Genomic DNA, 24114 nt, shown 5'->3' with positions numbered 1-24114 from the left:
TGTAGGAGCCAGAAAACCAGAGGGGCCAAGGGCCTGGAAGCCCAGGACATGCTTTTGAGTCAGAACACTGAGGATTTGGTGGCCGCACTGAGCAAGAAAGAGCCTTCAGTGGCCGGAGCTGGGTGAAGTTTGGTGCAACATTGCGCCCCATCAGGCCAGTTAAGAAAATGAACTGGTTGAGCTGGAGACTTGGTCGTTGGGGATTCGCTTGCCTGCCTCTGAGTTCAGAAAACAGGAATGAAAGTTATGAGTCACCATTTCTGAAGCACCTTTGCAAGAAACCCCCTTCGCAGTGTAAGGAACTGAAGGAGTTAATGCCTCAAACATTCATCGACACAGAAAACCTCGAGGACAAGCTGTGGTCTTTGGATTAGTCTACGGAACGTCACCCAAGGAAGCGCAGAATGTATCGAAGGGTGCACGTCCCCACTTCCTCGCAGTTGTATCATCAAACTCCTTGGATAAACCTCAAAGGGGGAGACACAGACTGAGTGAAACCAAACGTTTCCCCTCAAGCACAAGGACCGCTAATCCCTGGCTCTATTGTTTAAGCCTGATACTTTGTGGCTCTGCTGTGCAAGCCAGACACCATGCAGGCCTTGCTAATGACTTCGATCCTTCACCACTGAAGAGGTGACAAGAACTGATAAGAGGTGAGCATTTCTGCCCCAGGAGCAGGATGATTGCTCAAGAAGCAGGAAGTCAGCAAAATTCTGGGAACTGAGAAAAAAAACCGACCCTTAAGTATGCTGATCAGCTTATAAGATGAATTTAAAAGGCGACAGAAACTTTGCTGGGTGTGCACCCACCACCCAAGATTACCGGACCTGAGACAACGCTGGATCCAGGGGTGGTGATCTGGATCCTTTCCTCCCCCTTCCTCCCCTTCCCCCTCCTTCCCTTTCCTTCCCCCTCTCCCCTCTCCTTCTTATAGATTTAGAACACACCCCATTGCCTATTATCCTTTTCCAAGTTTAAATTATTTTCTACCACAAGTGAAACATTTTAACCGGTCGTTTGGTGTTGTTTCACCTTAATTTAACCCGAGGGGATCACAGAACTGTTGTGACTCTCTGGGCTCCCAGTCTGGGTTGTGACAGGCAGCCAGCGCTGCCGCCACCACCCGTGTCCCCTTCCAGGCATCGTCCCCCAGACGTGGGTGCCAAGAGGAACCGATGTTTCAGCTCATTCCCTCACTGGTGGGAAGTTTGGTAGAACTTTTGTATCACCCCGCAGCAGGGTTAGATGATCAGGGATCAAACCAGGAGAAAGCAAAGTATAAGAGGTGCTGCTCAAGCCAGCTTGAGGTCCCTCTGTCACCTCCCTCTGTGCTCTTTGGGCCTTGAAATGGTGTTTTGTAGAGTTGGAAAAAATAGGAAACATCTTCCCCAGCCACTTTCACACAGCCCAGCTTCTCCCTGCACTGCCAAAAAGCTTTGACAGGATGAAAATATCCCAACCAAAGGCAGATGAAATATTGAAACCGGTATCAAAAAACCTGCGCTACCATCGCAGCAGCGGGCTGAGCAAAGCCTTCAAAAACCTGCATTTTAATCTTGATCTGCTCCAAAAGTCAGCTCTGCAAAGCCCAGCAGCTTTGTATTCCCCACCACCCCCACACAGCGTGCTTCCACCTTGGAACAAAAGGGTGTTTTGCAGCATTTTCTGCTTTTTCTAATACTATTTTGTAGAGCATCTCTCCTACGCTCTACGTTTTCAGGTGAGCTTCCCAGGATTAATAAATAATATGGTCACGGGGCTGAAAAATAACACACAGGGGAGTAAAGCTGATGTGCAGGTGGGAGAAACATGGACACACGTGGCTTCCCATGGGGAATGGCTCCTGCACGGGATTCCTGAACAGAATCTTCAGGGGATTTGGATGTGGGGAGCCATGGAGACAGTGAAGTTTCCCATTTCTTCCCTGTTTCCGATTTCTTCCCTGCTTCTGGGCACAGACAACCACAACCAGAAGTGTCCCAACATGGAGAAAACCCCAGAATCACAGAAAATGCACATCCCCTGTGCTTAGATAAAGACCCCAATAAAAAGCTGCAAACCGTTGCTAACAGAAGGATGCTGGTGGGAGATTCAATGCTTTCAGCCTGGTGTCTGTGAGCAGGAGTTGAGGCTGTAATGTTTGGCCCTAGAATGGTGTCACCAAACCTTGTGGAGCAGAGTGGGAAAGGCAGATTCCTGGCAGTTTCTGGCAGCAGCATCGCCAGCTGAGGAGATGCCAGGACAGGGAAGGAGACTGGGATTGGCTTAAAGAGGGCAAAATGCAGGGTGAGAGCTTGGACTAAGCACATCCCAAGGCCAGGCACAAGGACAAGAGATTTTTCTCAGCCATGACTGGAATTAAGCTGGATATTAGGAGAGGTTTCTTTCTGTTAAGGGAGAAAAGATCGAGAATTCCAAAGTCAGAGGGGCGAAGATGAAGCCGAGTGGGTTTAGCACGGAGCTCAGCAAGTCAACAAGCAAAAGGCATCGCTCCTTAGAAAGGGATTTGTAAGGTGAGAGCTGGGGGGAGCGTGGAGAGGTGGTGGCCAGGAATGAAGAACTTTGCCATCTCCACCTTCAGCTCATGGAAGTAAGTTAAGGCCCTAAGGACTCATTTTCCTTCTGTACAATAGGGATAATAATACTAATCCATGCTTAGGAACCACGCCAGACGTTAAGATTAAGGCATAATTACAACCAAAGCCCTCCTGGTTCACATCACAGCACAAAATGTTAATAACTTCAAGGCATTTATGACAATTTGCTAGTGGGAAACATTGAGAATCTCATATAAGTGATTGACAAAGAGAGCTCAGCTCAGGCCAAAGCAGGAAGAAGCCCCATGAGCACATCACTGCGGGTGATGGAGCAGCCAAAGTATCTCAAAACCTTTAAAACCCCTCCAGGAGGGAGGGATGAGCAGCCCAGGGGCCAGGCAGGGATGGAGGAGCCCTAGAGCCAGCCCAGCCCCAGGCACCCTCCACCACAGAGACATCCCTTCGCTGCTTTTATACTTTATTAATAAACCACAGGTCCCAGGCCTGGGCCTGGGCTCGCTCTCCGCAGCGCAGGCTGTTTAAATTTTAATTTATTCATTCATACCCAACCAGCTCCTGCCAGAGATGTTGCCATGGCACCTCCCAGCCCCAAAGCACCCGGCATTCGGCTGCCAGATTATTTGCTCTCAGCCCCATGGAGCGAGAGCAGGGTGGGTCCACCAGGGCAATGCACCAGGGCGAGGAAAAACTAAGCTGTTTTTTTACATTCATGGAGCTTTAAAGAATGGGTGGAATCACCACCGTTTTGCCTAATTACCCACTTCATTATCAGCGGGGGAAAGCAACGCTGCAAGTCCAGCAATTTCCAAATTTCCCAGTTGCTGGGAGAAGCGAGGAGCTGGGTGAGGCTCGGTGGAAACCTCATTAGCAGATGACATAACGGACACGGCCCACGCCCCGAATTTCTCTCACTCTGTGGCAGTGACGTAGGACAGTGAGGATGGCGTGGAAGCGCTTGTCCACTTTCAGTTGGGTGAACTCACCAATATCAGCTTCCACAACAAAAAAAGTACCTGGAAAACAAATAGAGAAGCAGCAAAGTTGCAGGATACAATTAACATCTCACAAGTAACAACACAACTTCTTCACCATTCCACACACTGAGGAAAAAACACAATCAGCAGTAGGACGGCCTCATACTACCTCAGGAATTTTGTTTTATTTTTCAAATTTGTCACCTGAAAGAAGAATTACCAGCTTCCCCATGAAGTTCAACTGCCCTGCATTGTCCTCAGGCCCCATTCAACGAGCTCCGTCCGTTCTCAGCGCTATCTACTAACATCTCTCACCCCGCCCCCCATGCTCCTCTATCACTATAGAAAGTCTGTAGCAGTCCCAAAACCATCCAGGGCCAGACATGAGACATTCCACAGGCGTGCCAGAAGATGTGGCTAGTAGAAAAATCACCTCACAGCACACCTTGACAAGTCTTGGTGCCTAACAGTCAACTTCCCTTTGAGGAAGAACGTTCTTCCTCCCACAAAATGTCCTTCCATGTGTCCTTCCACCCATAGGTGTTCTGCTCTTAGCAACACTGACCTGAGCAAAACCAGAGAGATGCTCAGGGTCTGCTTAAAGATGGTAGCACAGCTTTATGGAGGAAAGGCATCATGCTTCAGTGGTTCAATCACAGAACACAGCTGAGTAGCAGCATAATTTGAATCCTAAGTAATTGTTTTGCAGTGCCTGAAATAAGCTGTTGGACTGGCAGCAGGCACTCGAGTTCTGGAATTGGCCTTTTGCAAACAAAAGGATGGAGCCTTGCATACCCCAGAGCTATGCAGCCCACCATTCCCTTGACTTCCATCAGATATAGAAAAGAATAATTCTTCACTAATTAAGAAAATGCAAGAAAAAGATTAACCACTTGGAACAGCATCCTCCCCGTGTCTCTCAGAAAACGACGTAGGAAGGTCCTGCGTTGGAGCTGGCAGCCCATCCCTTCTTGCAGTTGATTAACTACTTCTAAAAGGAAATTCTCATTATCAAGTGTTTCTAAGAAACCAAGGCCTTCACTGGAGTCGAAAGTATTTCAAATACCTGTGACAAAATGCCAAGAGAAAGTCACCACAAGCCAATAGTATCACAGAATCATCTCAGTTGGAAGAGACCTTGAAGCTCCTCCAGTCCAACCATGAACCTCACACTGACCGTTCCCAACTCCACCAGATCCCTCAGCCCTGGGTCAACCCGACTCTTCAACCCCTCCAGGGATGGGGACTCCCCCCCTGCCCCGGGCAGCCCATTCCAACGCCCAACAACCCCTTCTGCAAAGAAATCCTTCCTAAGAGCCAGTCTGACCCTGCCCTGGCGCAGCTTGAGGCCATTCCCTCTTGGCCTGGCGCTGGTTCCTTGGCTCAAGAGACTCATCCCCCCTCTCTGCACCCTCCTTTCAGGGAGTTGCAGAGGGCCATGAGGTCTCCCCTCAGCCTCCTCTTCTCCACACTAAACCCCCCCAGTTCCCTCAGCCGCTCCCCATCACACCTGTGCTCCAGACCCTGCACCAGCTCCGTTGCCCTTCTCTGGACACGCTCGAGTCATTCAATGGCCTTTTTGGAGTGAGGGGCCCAAAACTGAACCCACTCATCGAGGGGCGGCCTCACCAGTGCCGAGCCCAGGGGTAAGATCCCTTCCCTATCCCTGCTGGCCACACTATTGCTGATACAAGCCGGTAGCAGACACGAGGAAGGAAGGAGTTATTTTAAGTGCTCCGTAGCTGTATTCCTGAGCTGTGATTTCATATTCAGTCTCTATAGACTGCTCAGATAGGAGATAATTATAGATCTAGTAGAATGACTGTACATTTAATACTTCCTGTAACATGGCATAAGGTTTTAACCACGCATCTTCACAGAGCTGTAAGAAAGAAAAGCGATCTGAAACCAGGAACATGTTAATTAAGGTATAAGAAAGAAATGTCCAATTACCTTTAAGGAGAGGAAGTAGAAATAATATTCTTCTGGAGTGTCATGCTCCCACGTCTTATGAGAAAGAAGTCGCAAGGCTAGGGATGTTCTAGCTTGGAAAAAGAGGACAGAATTCTCCCTCCTCCTTTTACCCTTAGAGTAAGGCAGAGGCAGCGTCATCTTTGACAAGATGGAGCTTCTCTTCTTTCTATTAAATTCTTGGATAGTCCTTCTAGTTTAAGTGAGAAAGCAGCTGATGCTAGCTGGAAAGCCAAAGCTGCCAGAAAAGCTTTTATTTACTTGTTAAATAAGTACAACTGTAGTTTTACACAGGCAAATCTGTGTTGTTCTGTAAAAATCTTCAAATTTTATCTTCAGTGTGATCTAACAGGACACACGCTCCACTCCAGGGGAGCATCCAAGGATGTGATGGCCATTAGAAACAAGGTCCCAGAGTGCTGTTTATAAGCATACTGTTCCCCAAAATAGTGCTTAGCCAGGGCTGAAGAATAACAGATTATGTTTTCTCACAGACTGGGCTATTTTGAGAGTTGGTGACACCGATGTCTAATAAGCAGTAGAATCTTCCAGGGACAGTAACTGTCAAAAGCTGGAGGTCTTTCCCCACCTGGGAACTACTCTGGAATCTCAGAGCTCGCAACGCTGCTGAATTCGCATACAGACAAGAAGTGGAAAATTTATTTACTAGAAAAAGACAAAAACCTGTCTGACTGCTTAAAATATAACTACAGTTGGAGAGAGACCATTCGCAGTTTCCAGTAATAGGGCAGAAATAGGGTTTTGCAGTCTGTTATATCTGGGAGAGCATCAGAAAGTCCTAAATCTGTGCAGAACAAGATTTCTTCCTCTATTTATCCAGAATTCAGGGCAGCAACATTCAGATCTTTTTTGTTAAGAAACCAGAACTGGATAAAGGGTGGTTGGTTTGGTTGGAAACAGATCCATGCACTAAATAACTTGCTAAACTAAAAGTTACCTCACTGGCTGGAAGGTTACCCTGATAAACCAGGCAGCATCTTTTTCTCATCTTGAAATCAGAGGAAGAGGTCAGCTGGCAATCAGCCCAGGCTGAGAAACTGTGGGAATTCTAAGCAGAGACACACTCACAGTAGAAATTTAAGCAAACAAATCAATGAATGCACAACCTTACCCTAAAAAATGCAATGGATAAAGACATTTAATCATTTTGTGCTGGCCAGACAAGAACTGTCTGACAGCCTGCCAGACCTTTTCTCCAGACTTTCTAGATGATTAGTCACAACAAACAAAAACAAAACAAATCTACCACATACACACACGCTCTCATACGCTGAATGTCCTAGTTTCCTAACTGCACTTTCCAACACAAAAAAGAAAATAAAAGACTCACAGGTACCTGAAGAAATTAAAAGCCTCCATTTTTCAGACTTCGAAAACCAACTTTCTGGGACAAAATTATCTCTGAGTAGCTGTAGATTTCTCAAGTTGCTAGAATGGCTCCTTCACTGCAGCAGAGGCTGCCATGATCAGGGCCCTTCTAGCGTTTAATGCCTCTTCTATAGCCATGGGCTCAAACTCTTGACTATCATCCTGAGGACGTGGTTTGAGCCCAGAGGGTAGCTGAGAGCCATGAGCAGTTCACTCCTCCCTTCCCCCTCAGCACTGGGAAGGAGAAAAATGAATCCAAAGGCTCAGGAATGGACATAAGGATGGGGGGTGTGTGTGTGTGTGACTCACCCATTATGGTCATGGGCAAAAGACAAACTCATTAGGGGAAGAAAGAGAACATCACTAATTCAAAACACTAACGATAACGACACTTCACAGACAGAATGAGACAGTGAGAAGCATTACAACAGCTTAAAACCACCTCCCCCCACCCCTCCCTTCTTCTGGGACTCAGTTTTGTCCCCAATATCTCTACCTCCTACCCCAGGGGAGGGGGGTGCAGTCAGTGCTGCTGTTCCTTCCCCCAAGGCTGGGGGGAAGCACTCTTCTGCATTCCTCCCCCTGCTCCACGTCACGTCCCTCTCACAGCAGACAGTCCCCCACAAACTCTTTCCACCGTGAGTCCTCCCCACGGGATGATTCTTCCCGAGATGCTGCGCCATGGGTCACCCCCACGTGTTGCACCTCCCAGCGCTGAACTACAACAGCGGGGGCTGCTTCTCCCCACAGAGTCCCAGGGGTCCCCCACAGGCGAATCTCTGCTCCTCCAATGACCCCCATGGGTGATGGGGTGGGCCCTGCCCTCTCACCACAGGGTACAGGGGGGCTCCATGCTCTGGTGCATCTCCCCCTCTTCCTCCTCCTTCCTCACACTGACCTCGGTGTTCACAGAGGCGTCCTTCTCCTAACTCCTCCTCAAAGTCCTCCCAACCTCTCTCAGGTTTCCCTTCTTAAATACATTATCGCAGAGGCTCACCACCATCACTGATTGGCCTTGGCCAGAGGTGGGTCTGCCTTGGAGCTGGGGGAGCTTCAAGCTGCTTCTCACAGGGGCCACCACTGTAGCCCCCTCCCCTGCTACCAAAACCCCACTACATAAACCCAGCACACAGTTAAATCAAAAAACCCCCTGCGAATTAAAAGTGATGAAGCAGGTATTTTAAGAAATCCCAGATTAAAATGAGTCGTTGTTAGACTGAAGCAGAAGTTCCAGGTTGACCCAGCGCTGAGAGATCTGGTGGAGTTGAGAACGGTCAGCGTGAGGTTAACGGTTGGACTGGAGGATCTTCAAGGTCTTTTCCAACCGAGATGATTCTGTGAACTTGTCTAGAAAAAAACAAAACTATCCGAGCCCAAATCAGAAGTTAGTCCCGTGAAGCAGTCTAGCTGTACACCTTTTCATTAAAGTCCTTTACAACTTGTTTATCCTATAGGTCTCCAAATAAAGTGCCAGGCATGTCCATCATATCAGAATTCCTTCCCTACAGAAGAGGGCATTTAGCATCTAGAAGTTAGTGACATTGTCACCACACCTTAAATATTGAGAGAGCCTTGATCAGTGACAAATCCAAAGGAAGGAAGAAAAAGTTGTAGTTTGTCATAAGGTGAACTCCTGAGTACCCAGGGAATGTGCTTAAGGCAGAATATTCTTACATTCTGTCCAGGGCAAAAAAAATTAAAGAGGCAGGTGCCAAGGTGTTGTCAGAAAAAAGAGCTCGCTCTGAGACAGGAGAGAGTTTGCTCCACGCTTTATGCCTCAACTTGGAAATATGAGGACATTCCAAGGACATCACCAAGCCTGATACGTGCAGTACACCCCTCCAGGAATAATTACATACTTGTTCTCCAAAGGAATGTCAAAAAGGAGATTTTAATATTAGAGATTTACTGTGCCACATATCTTTGGGAAAACTAATCTGTAAGTAAAACTTGCTTTTAAATTGGGACACGGACATTTTGGTGCATTTTCACTCCCCCTATGCTTTTAGGAGGAGAAAACTTATGGTTATCAGACAGCCCTGTCTCTGCAGTGGCTGATTAGTCAGATTTCCCAACTTTAGAACAAGTTTTTAAATAGCTCATGTCCATTCTAACTTTAAAACTGAAAACACAGTTTATACAGTTTGGTTATCAAACTAGGAGCTTCCAGAACTTGTAGTGATTTCAAATTAAATCTTTGTGCCCTCAAATTTTTTGCTAAAACACGCCATGAAAGTCACGTTTTCAGTGAATAACATATAAAAAGTAACCAAATCAGTTATGGGAAAAACTCTTCAGTCACAACAATAACCCTTGTTGCTACTTTCTATGACTTTATCCAGAAGAGGTGATGGGGTTTTATACTGACTACCCAGTTCTGTGTAGTAATAAGATATTTATTTTCCTTATGGCCTAGAATTTGATCTGAAGATGAATCTCATTTCTGTTCTCCTTCCCTTAGATCAAGGGAGAACCAGACCTTTCATCGCTCCAGACTGCTAAAGCACTGTTCGTCCCCCGTAGCAGGAATTTTTCAGGTCCAAATCTGATTTAGACTGTGGCACCCCATGCTGGAAAGGGAGGGAAAGCCCTGCTAAGTCTACTGATCTTTTTTTTTTTTTTTTTTTTTTTTTTTCCTTTCTCCCCCTCCTCTCTGTCTGAGAATAAGCAATAGCAGGTTTTCTAAAATTTTTCAGGACTGATGGTTTTAAAGACTCCCACAGGTTAGACCATTCCACCAACTACCAGAGTGCCTCAACGGACTATTTTCTGAGAATAAAAGGCTGTAAGTTACACTATAACACGAAAAGCACATGCTGTCATTAGTCATTCAATATTTTGTCCAGTATTTTTATACTTGTGCTGCCATATCCAAGTGCTACGAGTTTAGTACTAACAAAGGAAAAAAATAAAATACCTTTTGTTTCCGCAGTTTCTTCCTCCAGGAACCTGTGGTAGAGTTTCCTCGCTGCTGGTTTCATAGATTTCAAAGGCTGATGCAGGATCTTGTACTTGTCTGCCACAGCCTTGTTTATACCTTTAACCACTGCATTAATCTGATCACATGTTAAACGACCTTTCATATACCTACAAATAAAAATAAAAATCAGTAACCAGAAAGTCACAAAGTTCCGTGTTTATTCTTCTCTTTCAGCCTTAATTGAACACGCTATTCCTAGTTAGAAGCTGTTTCTTCTGCTTTGTGTTAATAAATAAAGGTGTAGTTAATTTTGTTCATTTCCTTGGTGGTTTAATCATCTTGAAGGTGAAGAAGCCATGATAAAACCTAAACCAGAAAGACAAAAAACATTAGAAAGCTAAATTAAGAAGTAAAAAAGAATCCAGTGCTTAAAACTGTAAAGAGCCTTCCAAAATGGAATAGAAGTTGCTTTTATTGCATACCACAAACTACAAATGCAGAAAAACCTAGCAGCTTTGCAGAAAACAGAGCACGAGCCAAAACTGAAATGAAATGTTTCTGCCTAAAAGAGTGCAATTTAGTTCTTATTATAATCATAAATAACCTGTGCTTGATCTTACAGCCATTCCTTTGGTTCTTTTGAAGAAAAACCAGTTTTGTGTTGTTTCTTATATTTTATTGTGCAGCCTACTGAGCTCTACAGACACAGCTCTGCACTACCAACATCTGCTACTGAACTTTCAGAGGATTTCATAAAGCTAGTACTAAAATAATAAGATCTGTTGATAACAGCCTGGAGGTACAGGAAGCACAGAAGATAAAAACAAAGTGATGCGGAAATATTAGAACACTGGAATACTTGCAAGTAAGGCTACCCAGTATTTATAGATGTAAAGGCATGCATTCAAAGAAAAGGAAATGTGCTACAAATTGAGAAGCTGTTACACAAAAAAGAAATCCAAAACTTGTATGACAAGCAGTAAGCTAAAACCAAAACAAAAGCTCAGAAAACACTGCAGTAAAAGCCAGGGCAACCTTCCAACTGGAATTATCCTGAATTATCACTGAAGGGTGATCACAGGTTAAACCTGGCGGGTTGTGTTTGGTTGCAGCTGTGTGGAATTGAGAAAAAATTGTTACATTTTTAGGAATGAAGGGGGTTCTTGAGGTTAGTACAGCTAAAAGCTGTAGGACAATAAGCTTGAAAATATCAATGAACAGGAAATTCTTCCCTCATTTTAATCCAAAGAGAAAAACTCAATCTTTGGAAAAAGTACAAAAAATTTAAAGTGCAATCGATTACAAATTCAATATTCCAAACCAGAATGTGGGCAGGCATTCTACAGCTGCCAAATAAAAATAAGTGCTTGCTGTAGATTTTAAGAATAGGCAAGCTCTGCTGGGGGACCTGTCTGCACAGGGTGTGTCAAAACCTCCAGAATTCAAAGCAATCGCTCTAATTTCAGATAAAATTGCCACCAAGTTATTTGCAGCCAGTTTTCAACTTCATTGATACTTTGCTTAATCCAGATTCAAAGGCGGAGGTGCAGCCATTTTTATAAAAACCACTCTGCTTTGCACACATCACATCTTTTCAAATAAAAGCAGCATGACCACCCCTTGAAATGCAGTCACGGTCAGTGTAAACAAGTAACACAGGCTACAAGTGCAGAAGGGCTTTGCCTGTGTCACAGAATCATTTGGGTTGGAAAAGCCCTTGAGGATCCTCCAGTCCAGCCATGAACCTCACACTGACCGTTCCCAACTCCACCACATCCCTCAGCGCTGGGTCAACCCGACTCTTCAACCCCTCCAGGGATGGGGACTCCCCCCCTGCCCTGGGCAGCCCATTCCAACGCCCAACAACCCCTTCTGCAAAGAAATCCTTCCTAAGAGCCAGTCTGACCCTGCCCTGGCACAGCTTGAGGCCATTCCCTCTTGTCCTGGCGCTTGTTCCTTGGCTCAAGAGACTCATCTCCCCTCTCTGCACCCTCCTTTCAGGGAGTTGGAAAGGGCCATGAGGTCTCCCCTCAGCCTCCTCTTCTCCACACTAAACCCCCCCAGTTCCCTCAGCCGCTCCCCATCACACCTGTGCTCCAGACCCTGCACCAGCTCCGTTGCCCTTCTCTGGACACGCTCGAGTCATTCAATGGCCTTTTTGGAGTGAGGGGCCCAAAACTGAACCCACTCATCGAGGGGCGGCCTCACCAGTGCCGAGTCCAGGGGTAAGATCCCTTCCCTGTCCCTGCTGGCCATGCTAGTGCTGATACAAGCCAGGATGCCATTGGCCTTCTTGGCCACCTGGGCACACTGCTGACTCCTGTTCAGTCAACTGGCAATCAACCCCCCCAGGTCCCTCTCTGACTGGCAGCTCTCCAGCCACTCCTCCCCCAGCCCATAGCGCTGCTGGGGGTTGTTGTGGCCCAAGGGCAGAACGCATTAACTGCTATTTATTGCTCTATCTGCCTCCTTTACCTGACTTAAAGTCAGGGGGAATGTGCAGAGCAATGAAGACTAAGTCCAGAGGTATCAAATAGCCATGTTTGAGTTTCTATGCTCCCGTTACCAGCTGACATACAGTGAAGACACTTAATAAAGCCAAGAGAACGAAGCAGAAACAGAAAAACAGGATGCATTTGCATAAACCAAAGTACAAGTGGTCTCCGAGAGGCCCTCAGGCATCCAAGATGCTCACAAGGAGCTAGCAGATATGCTGGCATTTACAGAAAATTCAGTAACTAAAGACCTGCCAGTACTCGCTGAGGCATCTGCAATGGCACCAGACAGCTCTGCGCAGGCAACTGAAACACGCCACGAGCAGCGAGGCACCAGGGATGTTTTCTGGTTTCGCCAATGCAAAGAACTGAAGGAGTTCATGCCTCAAACATTCATTGACACAGAAAACCTCAAGGACAAGTTGTGCCCTTTGTGGTCAGTCTAAGGGATGAATTATCTGCCCAGGGAAGCGCAGGGTGTATCGAAGGGTGCACGGCTCCGCTCCCCTGCAGTTGTACAACCAAATTCCTTAGACAAGCCTTGAAGGAAGGAGACGTAGACCGAGTAAAGCCAAGTGTTCAGCTTAAGGCCTACACTTTAATTTACAACTATATCCTTGAAGAAGAGATTGATAAGAGAGATTGATAAGAGAGATAAACAACCAACACCGGATGGAGCTATAATGGCCCAAGGAACAAAACCTGAGGAAAAAGGTAAAGGTGGTGGGGGGAGATTGTGACCACCAACTCAGTTGATCAAAAGGGTTAATGCACCCCATTCCCCCTCAACTCATGCACAGAACCCCTGCTCCACCTTTTCCTCATCTCTCATGCAAATGAGTTGGTGGAATCCCTGCCCCTCCTCGTCTAGTATGCAAATCAGCTCATAAGATGAACTTAAAAGGCAACAGAAACTTTGCTGGGTGTGCACCCACCACCCAAGATTATCGGACCTGAGACAACGCTGGATCCAGGGGTGGTGATCCAGATTCTTTGACTCTCTTCCTCTCCTTTATTTTTCTTTCCTTTCCTTTCTTTCTTACAGATTTATAAGAGACCCCATTGCCTATTATCCTTTTCCAAGTTTAAATTATTTTCACTGCAAGCAAAACATTTTAACCTGTCGTTTGGTGTCGTTTCACCTTAATTTAACCCGAGGGGATCACAGAACCGTTACGAGTCCCTGGGCTCCCAGTCCGGGTCGTGCCAGCCGACTGCGCTAACCAGGTGTTCAGCAACAAGAGCGGGAGTGGGGGCACACGGTGAGCGTGGAGACACCCGTGTCACAGACACTGAAACGTAGACGCCTTAATCTGAAACTAAATTCTGTCAAAACTAACCACAATTTTTCTTCAGTGCATAACCGTAAGGATCATAAAACCTTCAGCTGTTCCACAGTCTTCTCATGTTTCTACCCAGCCATGGCCAGCAAACCCATAAATGCTGACATTTATTCCACTCCATACATACACTAATATAAAAATACAAATTTGAGAAGTTCCAAAGTAATCCATTTAATTTAGATTTAAAATAACTTTAAAATCTGCTTCACTACACCAAAAGCAAAAACATTCAGAACTATTTTTTTTAAATAAATGAGTGACCCAATTTCTTTTTTTAATCCACAGAAGCCCTTTCCAAAATTTTTTTCCATAGGTGTGAAAACCAAAGCACAGTGCTGTGTTCTTCAGAGAAAACATCAATTTATCTCTTTTCCAGTGGTCTATACGTGATAAATCTCCTAAAGGCCAACCCTGCTCCCTCAAAAACCTTTAGGATAAAAGAAACATCTATTCCCCTCCGAGTTACCATCTTCTGAGACTTTAGAGTTATAATGAACGTGCAGATTCTAAAAATATCTTAAGTGGCAAGAATTCTAGAGACAGGATAAAGCAAGCATTTTCTTTTGCTTTGAATTCAAAGTTAACCAAGACATCTACTGTGCAATTTCTTCCTTCTTCCTCCAAAAAATGGTCTTTTCGCAATGGATTTGAAGACTAAGATAATTTGCAAGTTTAACTGCACAAGAGCGTTCTATTTGATCAAGGTGCTCCGTATCTGCACCTTAACACAGCACGTACCTTTGTTAAAAACCTGCTGCAGAGTTCTAAAAAAAAAAAAAAAAAAAATAGGAAGACTATATATCCCTTTTTGTGCCCCAACGGTGTTAGGGACAGATTCTCCTCCACGCCCAGCACAAAGCAGGTGAAACCACCTAAATTTTTCAGTTACAGGCTGCCACAGCTGCAGTAGGAAGGGAGAGAGGAGTGAGACTCTCAGATGCAAAACCCACCGTACCCAGCTGGTGTGGGATTTAGACACATACGCGATGCGTATGCGCAGTTGTGCTTTATTAAGTCCCTCAGACAAGCTTAGGATAGGCACAGTCCTGTATTAGCAGAGCCAGGCAGCTCCAGGAGCAGAGCTGCATCCAAACACAGTCCTTTCCCTCGTTACTATTGCCAGCAGGTATAAAGGGATCCCACATCAGAACCAGCGTGGACCTAGAGAACTGGGACATGAACCTAATTCTCATTCTTCTAAGAGAATACGTTAAGCCTGAGAAAATCTGGGTCACAAACATTTGCTGCTTTGACTCGGTTCAATAGCATGTGAAATCACAAGCTTTGCAGCCTCCGCCAATCTTGTATTACAACACTGCCAGGCAACAGGAAAAAAAAAAAACCTGGAAGATTGATAGAGCTATTTAAATTTGTGTAAGTCTTCCTCCACGGAACAAACATGCTTTTCTCATCTCAATAAAAATATTTCTATAGCCCCACAAGCACAGTCTAAGACACAACCTTTTTATAAACCAGCAATGAATATAAGAGAATCCAGCCAGCCATGAACAGCAGTGGAAAAACCTTCCACTCTCAAGGATAATGCAACACTTTAAGGGGCTATTGGGGAAGATGAGAGCTTTAACTGGAGGTTAAAACAGGCAGCTGGAATGGTCTAGGTTTACTTCTCTTGTCTTAGCAGAGATAAAGACCAAAAACTCGCATGCTCCAGCTTTAACTTTCCAAAATTTTAACAGGAGAAGTACTGAAGGCAGTAAATCCACCAAATGCTAGTGATCTGCAGAATAAAAATATCAGGTGCACACACTTTTAAGAAGTAACTAAAAGAGTCATTAGCTCGACAATCAGGCTCCTTGAGCAATTTGGGAGAAGAAAACGAATGTTGTTCACCTGAAAATTTTGAAAGCTATAGGAAAGATGAATGTGTTTTACTTGAGGCTTTCAAATAATAATAAAAAAAAAATCTCAGTGAAACAAGCGTTGTCAGGGAACACACTGAATCTAGAGTTCAGATAACAATTCAGCACTAGGCATCAAGAACATTTTCTCCTCTTTACAGAAATATTTGTCCTTGTCCCCAAAATGTCATTCCTACATGACAGGCTTCAGACAAGGATATCTATTAATCAGGTCCTGATGGCAGGGGACAAAACCCCACAGCTTTCTATTCCAGAAATTTGGGATATTTCAGTGGGCGGTGGTGTTTTTTTTTTTTGCTTTTAACAAGTCTGATTTCTTTTCCTGTCTCAAAACAGATAAGTCAAGACTTGAAGTTTTCAGAAACCAATAGTTGGGTGAAATAAAACCAGCATTTAGAATTAGTTTTCCTTTTAAGTGTAACCATAGCTTTTATCTTATGAGATGATGGGGTTTTTTTTTTTAAATGCCAGTTCTCAAAACAAGAAGAGAACCCATCTAATTAGCCAATATATTTCTGTTCATACAATTAAAGTGACTTTTGAGATAAGAGGTCTGGGGTTTAACTGATTAGTTCTGATCTTCCCAACAGATACATAAAAAAGAACCCGATTAGCTCTATTCAGTTCATTTTCAGGTTTGCCAGTAGCAGATATAAACTATTTGGAGCTATCATCTCATGATGTTTCACCCTGTGGAACATTTAAAATTTCAAAACATCGCTGTCAGTCTCAGTTCTGCAAGAGCTTCCTTTCCCAAACCTACATTTTCCCCCCAACCTGGCACAACAGGGGCTCGGAAAAGCCATTATTTACTTACGCAGGAAGACTTTCAAATTCTTCTGCAGTTATTAAGGATGCTTCTTTAATAAGTCTTGACTCTTTTGTAGGTTTCTTCGCAGGTTTGGGTTCTACAACTTCTGTTTGTTCTTCACATTTCACAGTTAGCCCAGCAACGCTGTAAAATGAATGAATATTAAATTTATAAGTAGCAGATAAGTAGTAAGGAGAACACCATTACATTATTGAGCCTGCTTACTCACAGACTTACGTTCCAACCCGTCTGTTAGGCTGGATCAACACAATTCACCATCTTTCAGGATAGATAAATAAATAAAGAAGGCCAATTCCATTTCAAATTGCCTACTGTAGCTGACTTCATTACAGCTCCTTATTTCTCTGCTAAGAGAGGCTGCTAGCAGGTGAATTGGAAGCAGTCCAAACGCAGCACCGAGCCGTTAAGAATTCAACGTACCGTTACATCTCGCGGAACACGAGGCCTCGCTTTTTATCTGATGAACCACAGCCCAGAGCTGCAGCCTAACAGGCAGATTTGAAATACTTCACAGCTCTTTGAAAAAAGTTCAAATCTTGGGAAGCTTGACTCATCCATTAATCTTTTGAAGCAGAAGAAATTCAACATCAACCAGCAGGCTGGGATTTTTTTTTTTTCCTTTTTAGGCAAGATCCCAAAACCTGAGGAATTTCCTGCTTTGAGTGATTATTAGTGTTATTTTTATAACTTCACCCTTCCTCCAAACACTCAGCTATAGAGCCTCAAGCCCTGAGTTATCTGCCAGCCACCCACCTAGCTGCTCTCCTACTCAGCAGTAGGAGGACAGCAAAGAGGATGCACTTGGCCAAATTCACCAGCATCTGACTACAAGGACATTATCGGGCTGAGATGTGCAACAGAAATAACTAAAGCGGTACGGAGCTGACCTGTCACAAAGAACCCACCCTCTGCTTTGATCTAACCTCCCCACAAGAAGAGATTGTTGCTTGGTGCGGGGCCCTACATCAGTGGGTGGCCTGAGGGCTGGGATCTGATGCGTCACTTGATGTGTCACCCCCAAAGCCAGTGGCTCATTTTTCAGGGAAGGTGGCTGCAGCCTCCCCAACTGTCTTGGTCTGTGATGCAGCGACAGGGGAAGCTCTGCTCCCTGCCACGCCACAATGCAGAGCCCTTCTGAAATCCAGGACACCAACAGTGAAGCTAATCCAGGTGGAAACATCTAAAAAACTAATGTGAGGCCCAGCACAAAACTAATCCCAGCACCAAATGTCAGCAAGGAAGAGGGAAAGGGAAGGGTGTGGATTTTTGATGGTGTTGGAGGTGGGTTTGGAATAGAAGGATAAACACAAGGATTGAGAGCGGTGAGTTTGCATTTTAAACTTCACTCCTCCCGTACACTCCAGTCCTGCCATCCTCCTCTTCCTCACTACAACAAACCTCTTATCTCTCTAGATGCTTCCCCACCCCAGGTACTTCTGATTTGAGCTCCTGCCCACTGCCTTGCTGCGGTGATTGCTGCTGGCCTGGACCATGAAAAGAAAAGAACCAAAGCTTCAAAATCTGGCTTTGACGTAGTGAGAAATGGCTCAGTAAACCCCAGGAATACAAAGGGCTTAAGATACATTGAGCCCACTTTTTATTTCAGTGATAATCCTCCAGTAAATAAGAACATCAAGACCAAGAACCCAGGAGAGAAACATTAGCTTAAAGCCACGAATTGTTCAATTCTTCTGTGTGGGCGTTTTCACAGAATCACAAAATCATCTTGGTTGGAAAAGCCCTTGAAGCTCCTCCAGCCCAACCATGAACCTCACACTGACCGTTCCCAACTCCACCAGATCCCTCAGCGCTGGGTCAACCCGACTCTTCAACCCCTCCAGGGATGGGGACTCCCCCCCTGCCCTGGGCAGCCCATTCCAACGCCCAACAACCCCTTCTGCAAAGAAATCCTTCCTAAGAGCCAGTCTGACCCTGCCCTGGCGCAGCTTGAGGCCATTCCCTCTTGGCCTGGCGCTGGTTCCTTGGCTCAAGAGACTCATCCCCCCTCTCTGCACCCTCCTTTCAGGGAGTTGCAGAGGGCCATGAGGTCTCCCCTCAGCCTCCTCTTCTCCACACTAAACCCCCCCAGTTCCCTCAGCCGCTCCCCATCACACCTGTGCTCCAGACCCTGCACCAGCTCCGTTGCCCTTCTCTGGACACGCTCGAGTCATTCAATGGCCTTTTTGGAGTGAGGGGCCCTAAACTGAACCCACTCATCGAGGGGCGGCCTCACCAGTGCCGAGCCCAGGGGTAAGATCCCTTCCCTGTCCCTGCTGGCCACGCTAGTGCTGAGATGTGAAGTCCTGTCGCACCAGCGTTCATGTGCACACTCTGCTTTCTGCAGTACTTATCTCATGACAGTCACTCAACAGACAACTAGCACTCAGCTTCCCAAGCATTTTGGGATGTAGAGGAACAAAAGTGGAGAAGGCTAACAGAGGAGGGTTTAGGGAAGAGGACTGAAGACCTGTTTCCAGTGACACAGATGGATTCTGACTAATTATGGTCCGTCTTGCACTTTGATCCTCTGCTGCACAACACAGTGGACACCAGGAAGTTCCAACATGGGGACAAAAGAAGAAAGTGTGCTTCAACAGACAGTATTAACATATAATGTGTTATTCCTCTGGAAAAACCAACACCACAAACTGACACTGACAAGACAGCAGCTGTGGGCTGGCAGAGCACAATCTGTAGAAAATTATTAGAAAAACACCTAGTTTTACATGTGTGGCTCTCTCTAGAAAGGGAAGGACTGGCTAAAGCCGTATCACAATTAACTTCTTGATCAAAAGCAGGACAAGATTGGAAGGGAAACCAACATCCCAAAGAACCTGTTTGATATCAGAGGTGATACAATCATTAAACAGGCCTCATTTGCATCTAAACAATTTCCAGGAGCTAACAAACTTAAGACAAAGGGTTTTCCTAAATTAAGAAAGTTATGACAGGAAGGCAGAGCCACTGTGATAATTTCTAAAGAACTTCCATTCTTTCATACGCACACACAAAAAAAGCAACGTCTAGCTTGAAAAGGAAATTGAAAAGGAAGACATGGCAACATATTTTAGGAGGCTGTTTCCTAAACTGAGGGTTTGTGTCTAAAGGGTCGCATCCAGAAAAAAAAGCTTCTACACAAGTCATCATTCTGCACAACTTATCAGCTAAGACTAGCCCAAGTTGCAATACAAGCAGTACCTACACAGATGAGAATATTGCTACACACTTATCTAAAATTACAGTTCATTTTTCTCTTCTGCAACCTTATTTCCACATCCCTAACCTTTTACTTTGCTGGAATATGCCTGTAATGTTTTCAGCCTGAGGCTTGTCTGTCATTAAGAGCAAGACCAGGTAAAGCTGATAGATTCAGGGCACATATTGGAAATACTGAATTCAAAGAGACTGATATGTTGCCTTCTGACAAGCTACAAAGGTGGAAACACGTCCTGGGATCTCTAGATGTTAGACTGTAGAAGAGATCCCCTTCTGGCATACACTAACATCACTCAAAATTAAAAAGTAATTCCAACAAGCCAGAGAAAGAGCTGGCCACTCTGAGAAACCTCATCAGAATTATAATGTCTTCAAAGCCTTCTGAGTAATAGCCCGTTGTTTCACATACTTGTTCCTACTACTTTATTCTGAACAGCTTCTCAGCCCTCAAAGGCAGGTGGATGTCACTGCTAGCTAAATTAAATGCCAGGCTGCTACAGGGAAATGAGAATAAAAATATCACAACCATAAGTCAAATCGCCACAGAAAGATGATTGAGTTAGAGGATTTTTTTTTTTTTTTTCAAAGAACAATGATATTTGGAAGGGCAGTGTTTAACTTCAGTCCTAGTGAGCCAGCATTTGGCTCACTAACCCACCCTTCGATCCTTAAGCACCGCAGCTATCAAATCGGTGTGTTTGCAATTCTAAAGGAACACTCAGATTTATCAAAGACCTGGCTTTCTGCAATAATGTCACACCTGCCACTGGAAGCTTCCATCTGAACAACATGGTATTTTATAGGTTTTACCTGCAGGGTTTGTTAGGGTGCTCACAGAAGCGAGCAGTCGAAAGCAAACTCCAGAATTAATACATGTAACAACCTCAGCTCACAGAAATTCAGAGTTAATATACAGTAAAAGGAGTGGAGCTGTGCAGGGCTGCAGCTGGACGCTGCTGGGAGCAGGGTGGTGTCTCTGTGCCCATGTACCACATACCAGCTCTGTGTTGGTTTAGGCAGATGGGGAGGAATGTTTTCACTGAGGTGCCGTGCTTCGCTTTCATCTCTCTCAGCAGACTTCTGGAGCTCCTGAAATTAATGTTAGACTTCATCAGAAATCTGAAACTATTAACGTCAAGCAAGTAAAAATTAGCTTACCAGTAGGGCGATGCTAAAATAATTTTTAGCTTTATTAAGAGGTGTTCTTTGCTCTCTCCCTTTCCCAAGAGCAAATAATAAAGCTCACAAAAACAAAATATGAGCAAGAAAACATGAGCCTCTCTGTGTCAGGGCATCAAAGAAATCTGAGTGGGCAAGTAGCAAATCTTTAACGATATACTCTAGCAGGTTTGGGCAGGGGGAAGGTGATGGTGGTGACGGCATACTGCAGGAAACTCCTCCCCAGACCCCAAAGAGCCCTTTCGCAAAAGACTTGACACGTGAAGGCACTGCAAACACACACCGAAACAACAGATAAATATTCTAATTAAATCACTTTCATAGCTATTACAAGGATGTAAAAATAGAACTGTTCTTTAGATCACAGTATCTATTGTGATAAAGCCATGCTTGCAATGTATAAAAATGTTATTTTTCAAGGCTTAATGCTCACTATGCTGGAGAGCTGCTTAATAAACTATCAGTAAGCCTGTTCCAAGTCCCAGTTCCGCTTGTAAGCGGCCTCATGCATCCAAACATATCGCTTAGGATCTAGAAAAGAACAACTACGCACTTATCAGTGATTTCTTTGAATCTTTCAGTATTTTATGAACAGGAAAAAAAGATTACTTTTAGCAAATCCTTCAGTTCTTTGTGATGCTTAACTTCCATTTCCATTTTATTCAGGAGATCATTCACAAGAAGTACCTCGTGCTTTATTTCACAGAGCACGGATTTGAGGGATGGTTCTTCACCTGTCAAAGGGAGAACGTTAAGCCAAAAAAAACCTCCAACACAAAACCAAAATCCCATTTCCCTCCTCTCCACAAGCAGTGATTTTCAGCTAATTATGCTCCTCAACCACCACATCTTCCCAGGAGAAGCAGCAATATTCGCTAGTCAAACTGCCAACCTCCTACTCCATACAGCCAACAGAATTCAGAGCTGCTGCAGGATTAGAGGCCTCCCTCCAGCGTGAGAAAGCTTAGCTGGAAAGCACTAAACTGTACCCACTAAGGTCGCAGACACAGGTCTTAAACACAGCCTGGTTTTTGCACCCGCTTGGCTGCGGCAGCGCCCTGTTCTCCTTCACGATCTCCCTCTGTTTAGGGTTATAGTTCCTCATCAAACAGGAGGTTAGCCTAGATGACCCTCCCAACCATCCTGTGTAACCTCTATTTGTGCCTAGGAAAGGAGAAGAGAGGAATCTAAAACATTCAGAGCGATTTCAGGACGTCGGTTTAAATAAGTTTGTTACCCCACGGCCTGTTTTGCATCGCAGACAGGCACTCCTGGGATGCAAGGACAAGACACCTGTGTAAACCTCCATCTACACCTTTGCACATTTTTGTAATTAGGCTTAACATACTTACCAAAATGTTTTTTCTTCTATTTGGAGCTTTCCTCACCAAGTATATAGAATATAGGGTACATTAACCACCAGCCTTCAAGTCCCTCAGGGGAACATATTTTCACTTCACCCATATTCTCTGCTTGGCACCTAATTCCCTGATAAGGCTCCCATTTTGCCATCCTTGCTCACTTTGTTGTAGTTCTCTATATTTTACTTGTTTTCCATCTCATGTTACACTCCTTGCCTCATTACAGCATCCCCATTTTCTGCAAGGAGGTGCAAACCAAACCCCACTCGTGATTTCTTTTACCTGCATTTCTTAACTGAAGAGTCCTTTTAACATTTGAAATCTTCATGTTGATGTGAAAAGCTAAATCTTGCAGGTCTGAGGACACCATTTCTGCCATTATCGTACTGGAGGGAAATAAAAAAGAATGTGGTGATTTAAGAAAGACCTAAGTTGCAAACACTGGGCACACGAGTAGAATTTTAAGAAGGACCCTGATCTGTCAAAGAAGCAAAGAGAACTTAAAGGAAGCAACAAATTTAAGAACTACCTTTTATTTTACTAGACTGAAAGCAGAAGAGGCAGCACAAAATGACTGAAATTAGACAAAACAAAGCAATTTCCCTGAACTCTCGAGATAAACACAATGTAATCAGTGCAACAATTCCTCATGAAACTGGTTGTCTTTATTATATTAAAGTGTTCACTACTAAAGGAGTTGTTAATTTACTACAATAAACAAGAAATACCTGGTTTATATAAAGTAGTTCTGTAAGGCGCTCTCAGGGAGATCCCACGAGATGATCAATATTTAAAGAGTTGAGTTTTTTTTTTTAAAAAAAGAGCAGTAATTAAAAGAAAATGTGCATTTGCTTTCTAGCAGACTGTGGAGGCACAAAAAGTAGTATTATATATCGGTAACCCTTATGTAAGTATACTGATTAACACTCTTACAGAAAATAATTGCTAAGAAAACGTTGCTGCAACGCATCTTCCCCAATCGCCCTGGAACAAACCTCCATTTAACGCTCCTGCCCGGCGGGCCCTTGTGTTTACAGCGCTCGCACGGCTCCCTCTGATGGTTACTTCACACCCGACAGCGAAGCTCTTTGCTTTAAAATACTACGAGCTACCCCGCTTGCTGAAACAGCTGCTAGAGATTTACCGATTTCCACAGAGAAACAGTTACAACCCGCAGCGGCGCGCGCCTACCCGCCCGCCCTTTTACCTCACGCCCTGAGACAGTATTTCCTCCCCCCGCCCCGCTCTCACCGCAGCGATGACCGGAGGCAGTTCGCTGGGAGTGGTGAGGTGGGAAGTAGCGGCTCCCGGTGATCCGTAGCGGCTCCCGGTGATCCCCGCCAGCCCCTCAGCGGTGCCGCCGATTCAAACCCGCCGCGCCCGGGCGGCCCTTGAAGAGCGCAGGCGGCTGCGCAGCGCATGCGCGGGAGGCGCCAGCGAGGCCGCTGCCGGGAAAGGCGGGAAGAGGCGGTGCTGAGGGGAAGTTGCTCCCCCCCCCCCCCCCCCCCAATTGGGCTGTCACCAACTAAATAAACCCCCTCACAGCGTTTATTAATTAGTTCTAGAAATTCAGTTTATTTCAGCATTCAGCAGAAAACAAAGCCCTCAATGAAGTAACTTTTCAGCATATACATACCGGTGTGTCTCTGTGGGAGCACAACGGAAGGTTGGTGTGGAGGATTGTGAACGCGCTCAAGGGATTTGCAGCTGAGGTGGCGAAAAACACATATATCTCACTAATTGTTGTTTAGTTTTGGGTGGTTGATGGGTAGAATATCTGTGTTTAGGTAACACAGGCCTGGGAGAGGCTCAGGGGCACCTCATTGAGCATCTGATCCCACAGACTTAATAGAGTTAGTATATAAATGACATATGTATGTTTATATATATAACTTTATATGCATATTTATGTATATTTATAACTTTGTATAAACTTTGTACAGTCAAGATAAGTGAGGCTGCGTGCCAATCCAAACCGGGAGTTACCGTACGTGGG

The 24114-nt window shown here is 44.9% G+C and overlaps 1 protein-coding gene across 1 annotated transcript; it reads right to left on the bottom strand.

The window, feature by feature from the left end:
- Positions 1-2998: 2998 nt before the first annotated feature.
- SKA1 (spindle and kinetochore associated complex subunit 1) lies at positions 2999-23395 on the bottom strand. Its single transcript, XM_074812569.1, has 7 exons — positions 23370-23395; positions 22401-22504; positions 21367-21491; positions 20576-20667; positions 16348-16485; positions 9810-9979; positions 2999-3571 (listed from the first exon to the last, which is right to left on the bottom strand). The coding sequence occupies exons 2-7, from the start codon at positions 22495-22497 to the stop codon at positions 3423-3425; spliced, it is 771 nt and encodes a 256-aa protein (XP_074668670.1). The 5' UTR covers positions 22498-22504; positions 23370-23395; the 3' UTR covers positions 2999-3422.
- Between the last annotated feature and the right edge of the window lie 719 nt (positions 23396-24114).

This window comes from Strix aluco, chromosome Z, assembly GCF_031877795.1.
Source record: "Strix aluco isolate bStrAlu1 chromosome Z, bStrAlu1.hap1, whole genome shotgun sequence".
Taxonomy (NCBI): Eukaryota; Metazoa; Chordata; class Aves; order Strigiformes; family Strigidae; genus Strix; species Strix aluco.
This window is presented reverse-complemented; position numbering and strand designations above follow the sequence as displayed.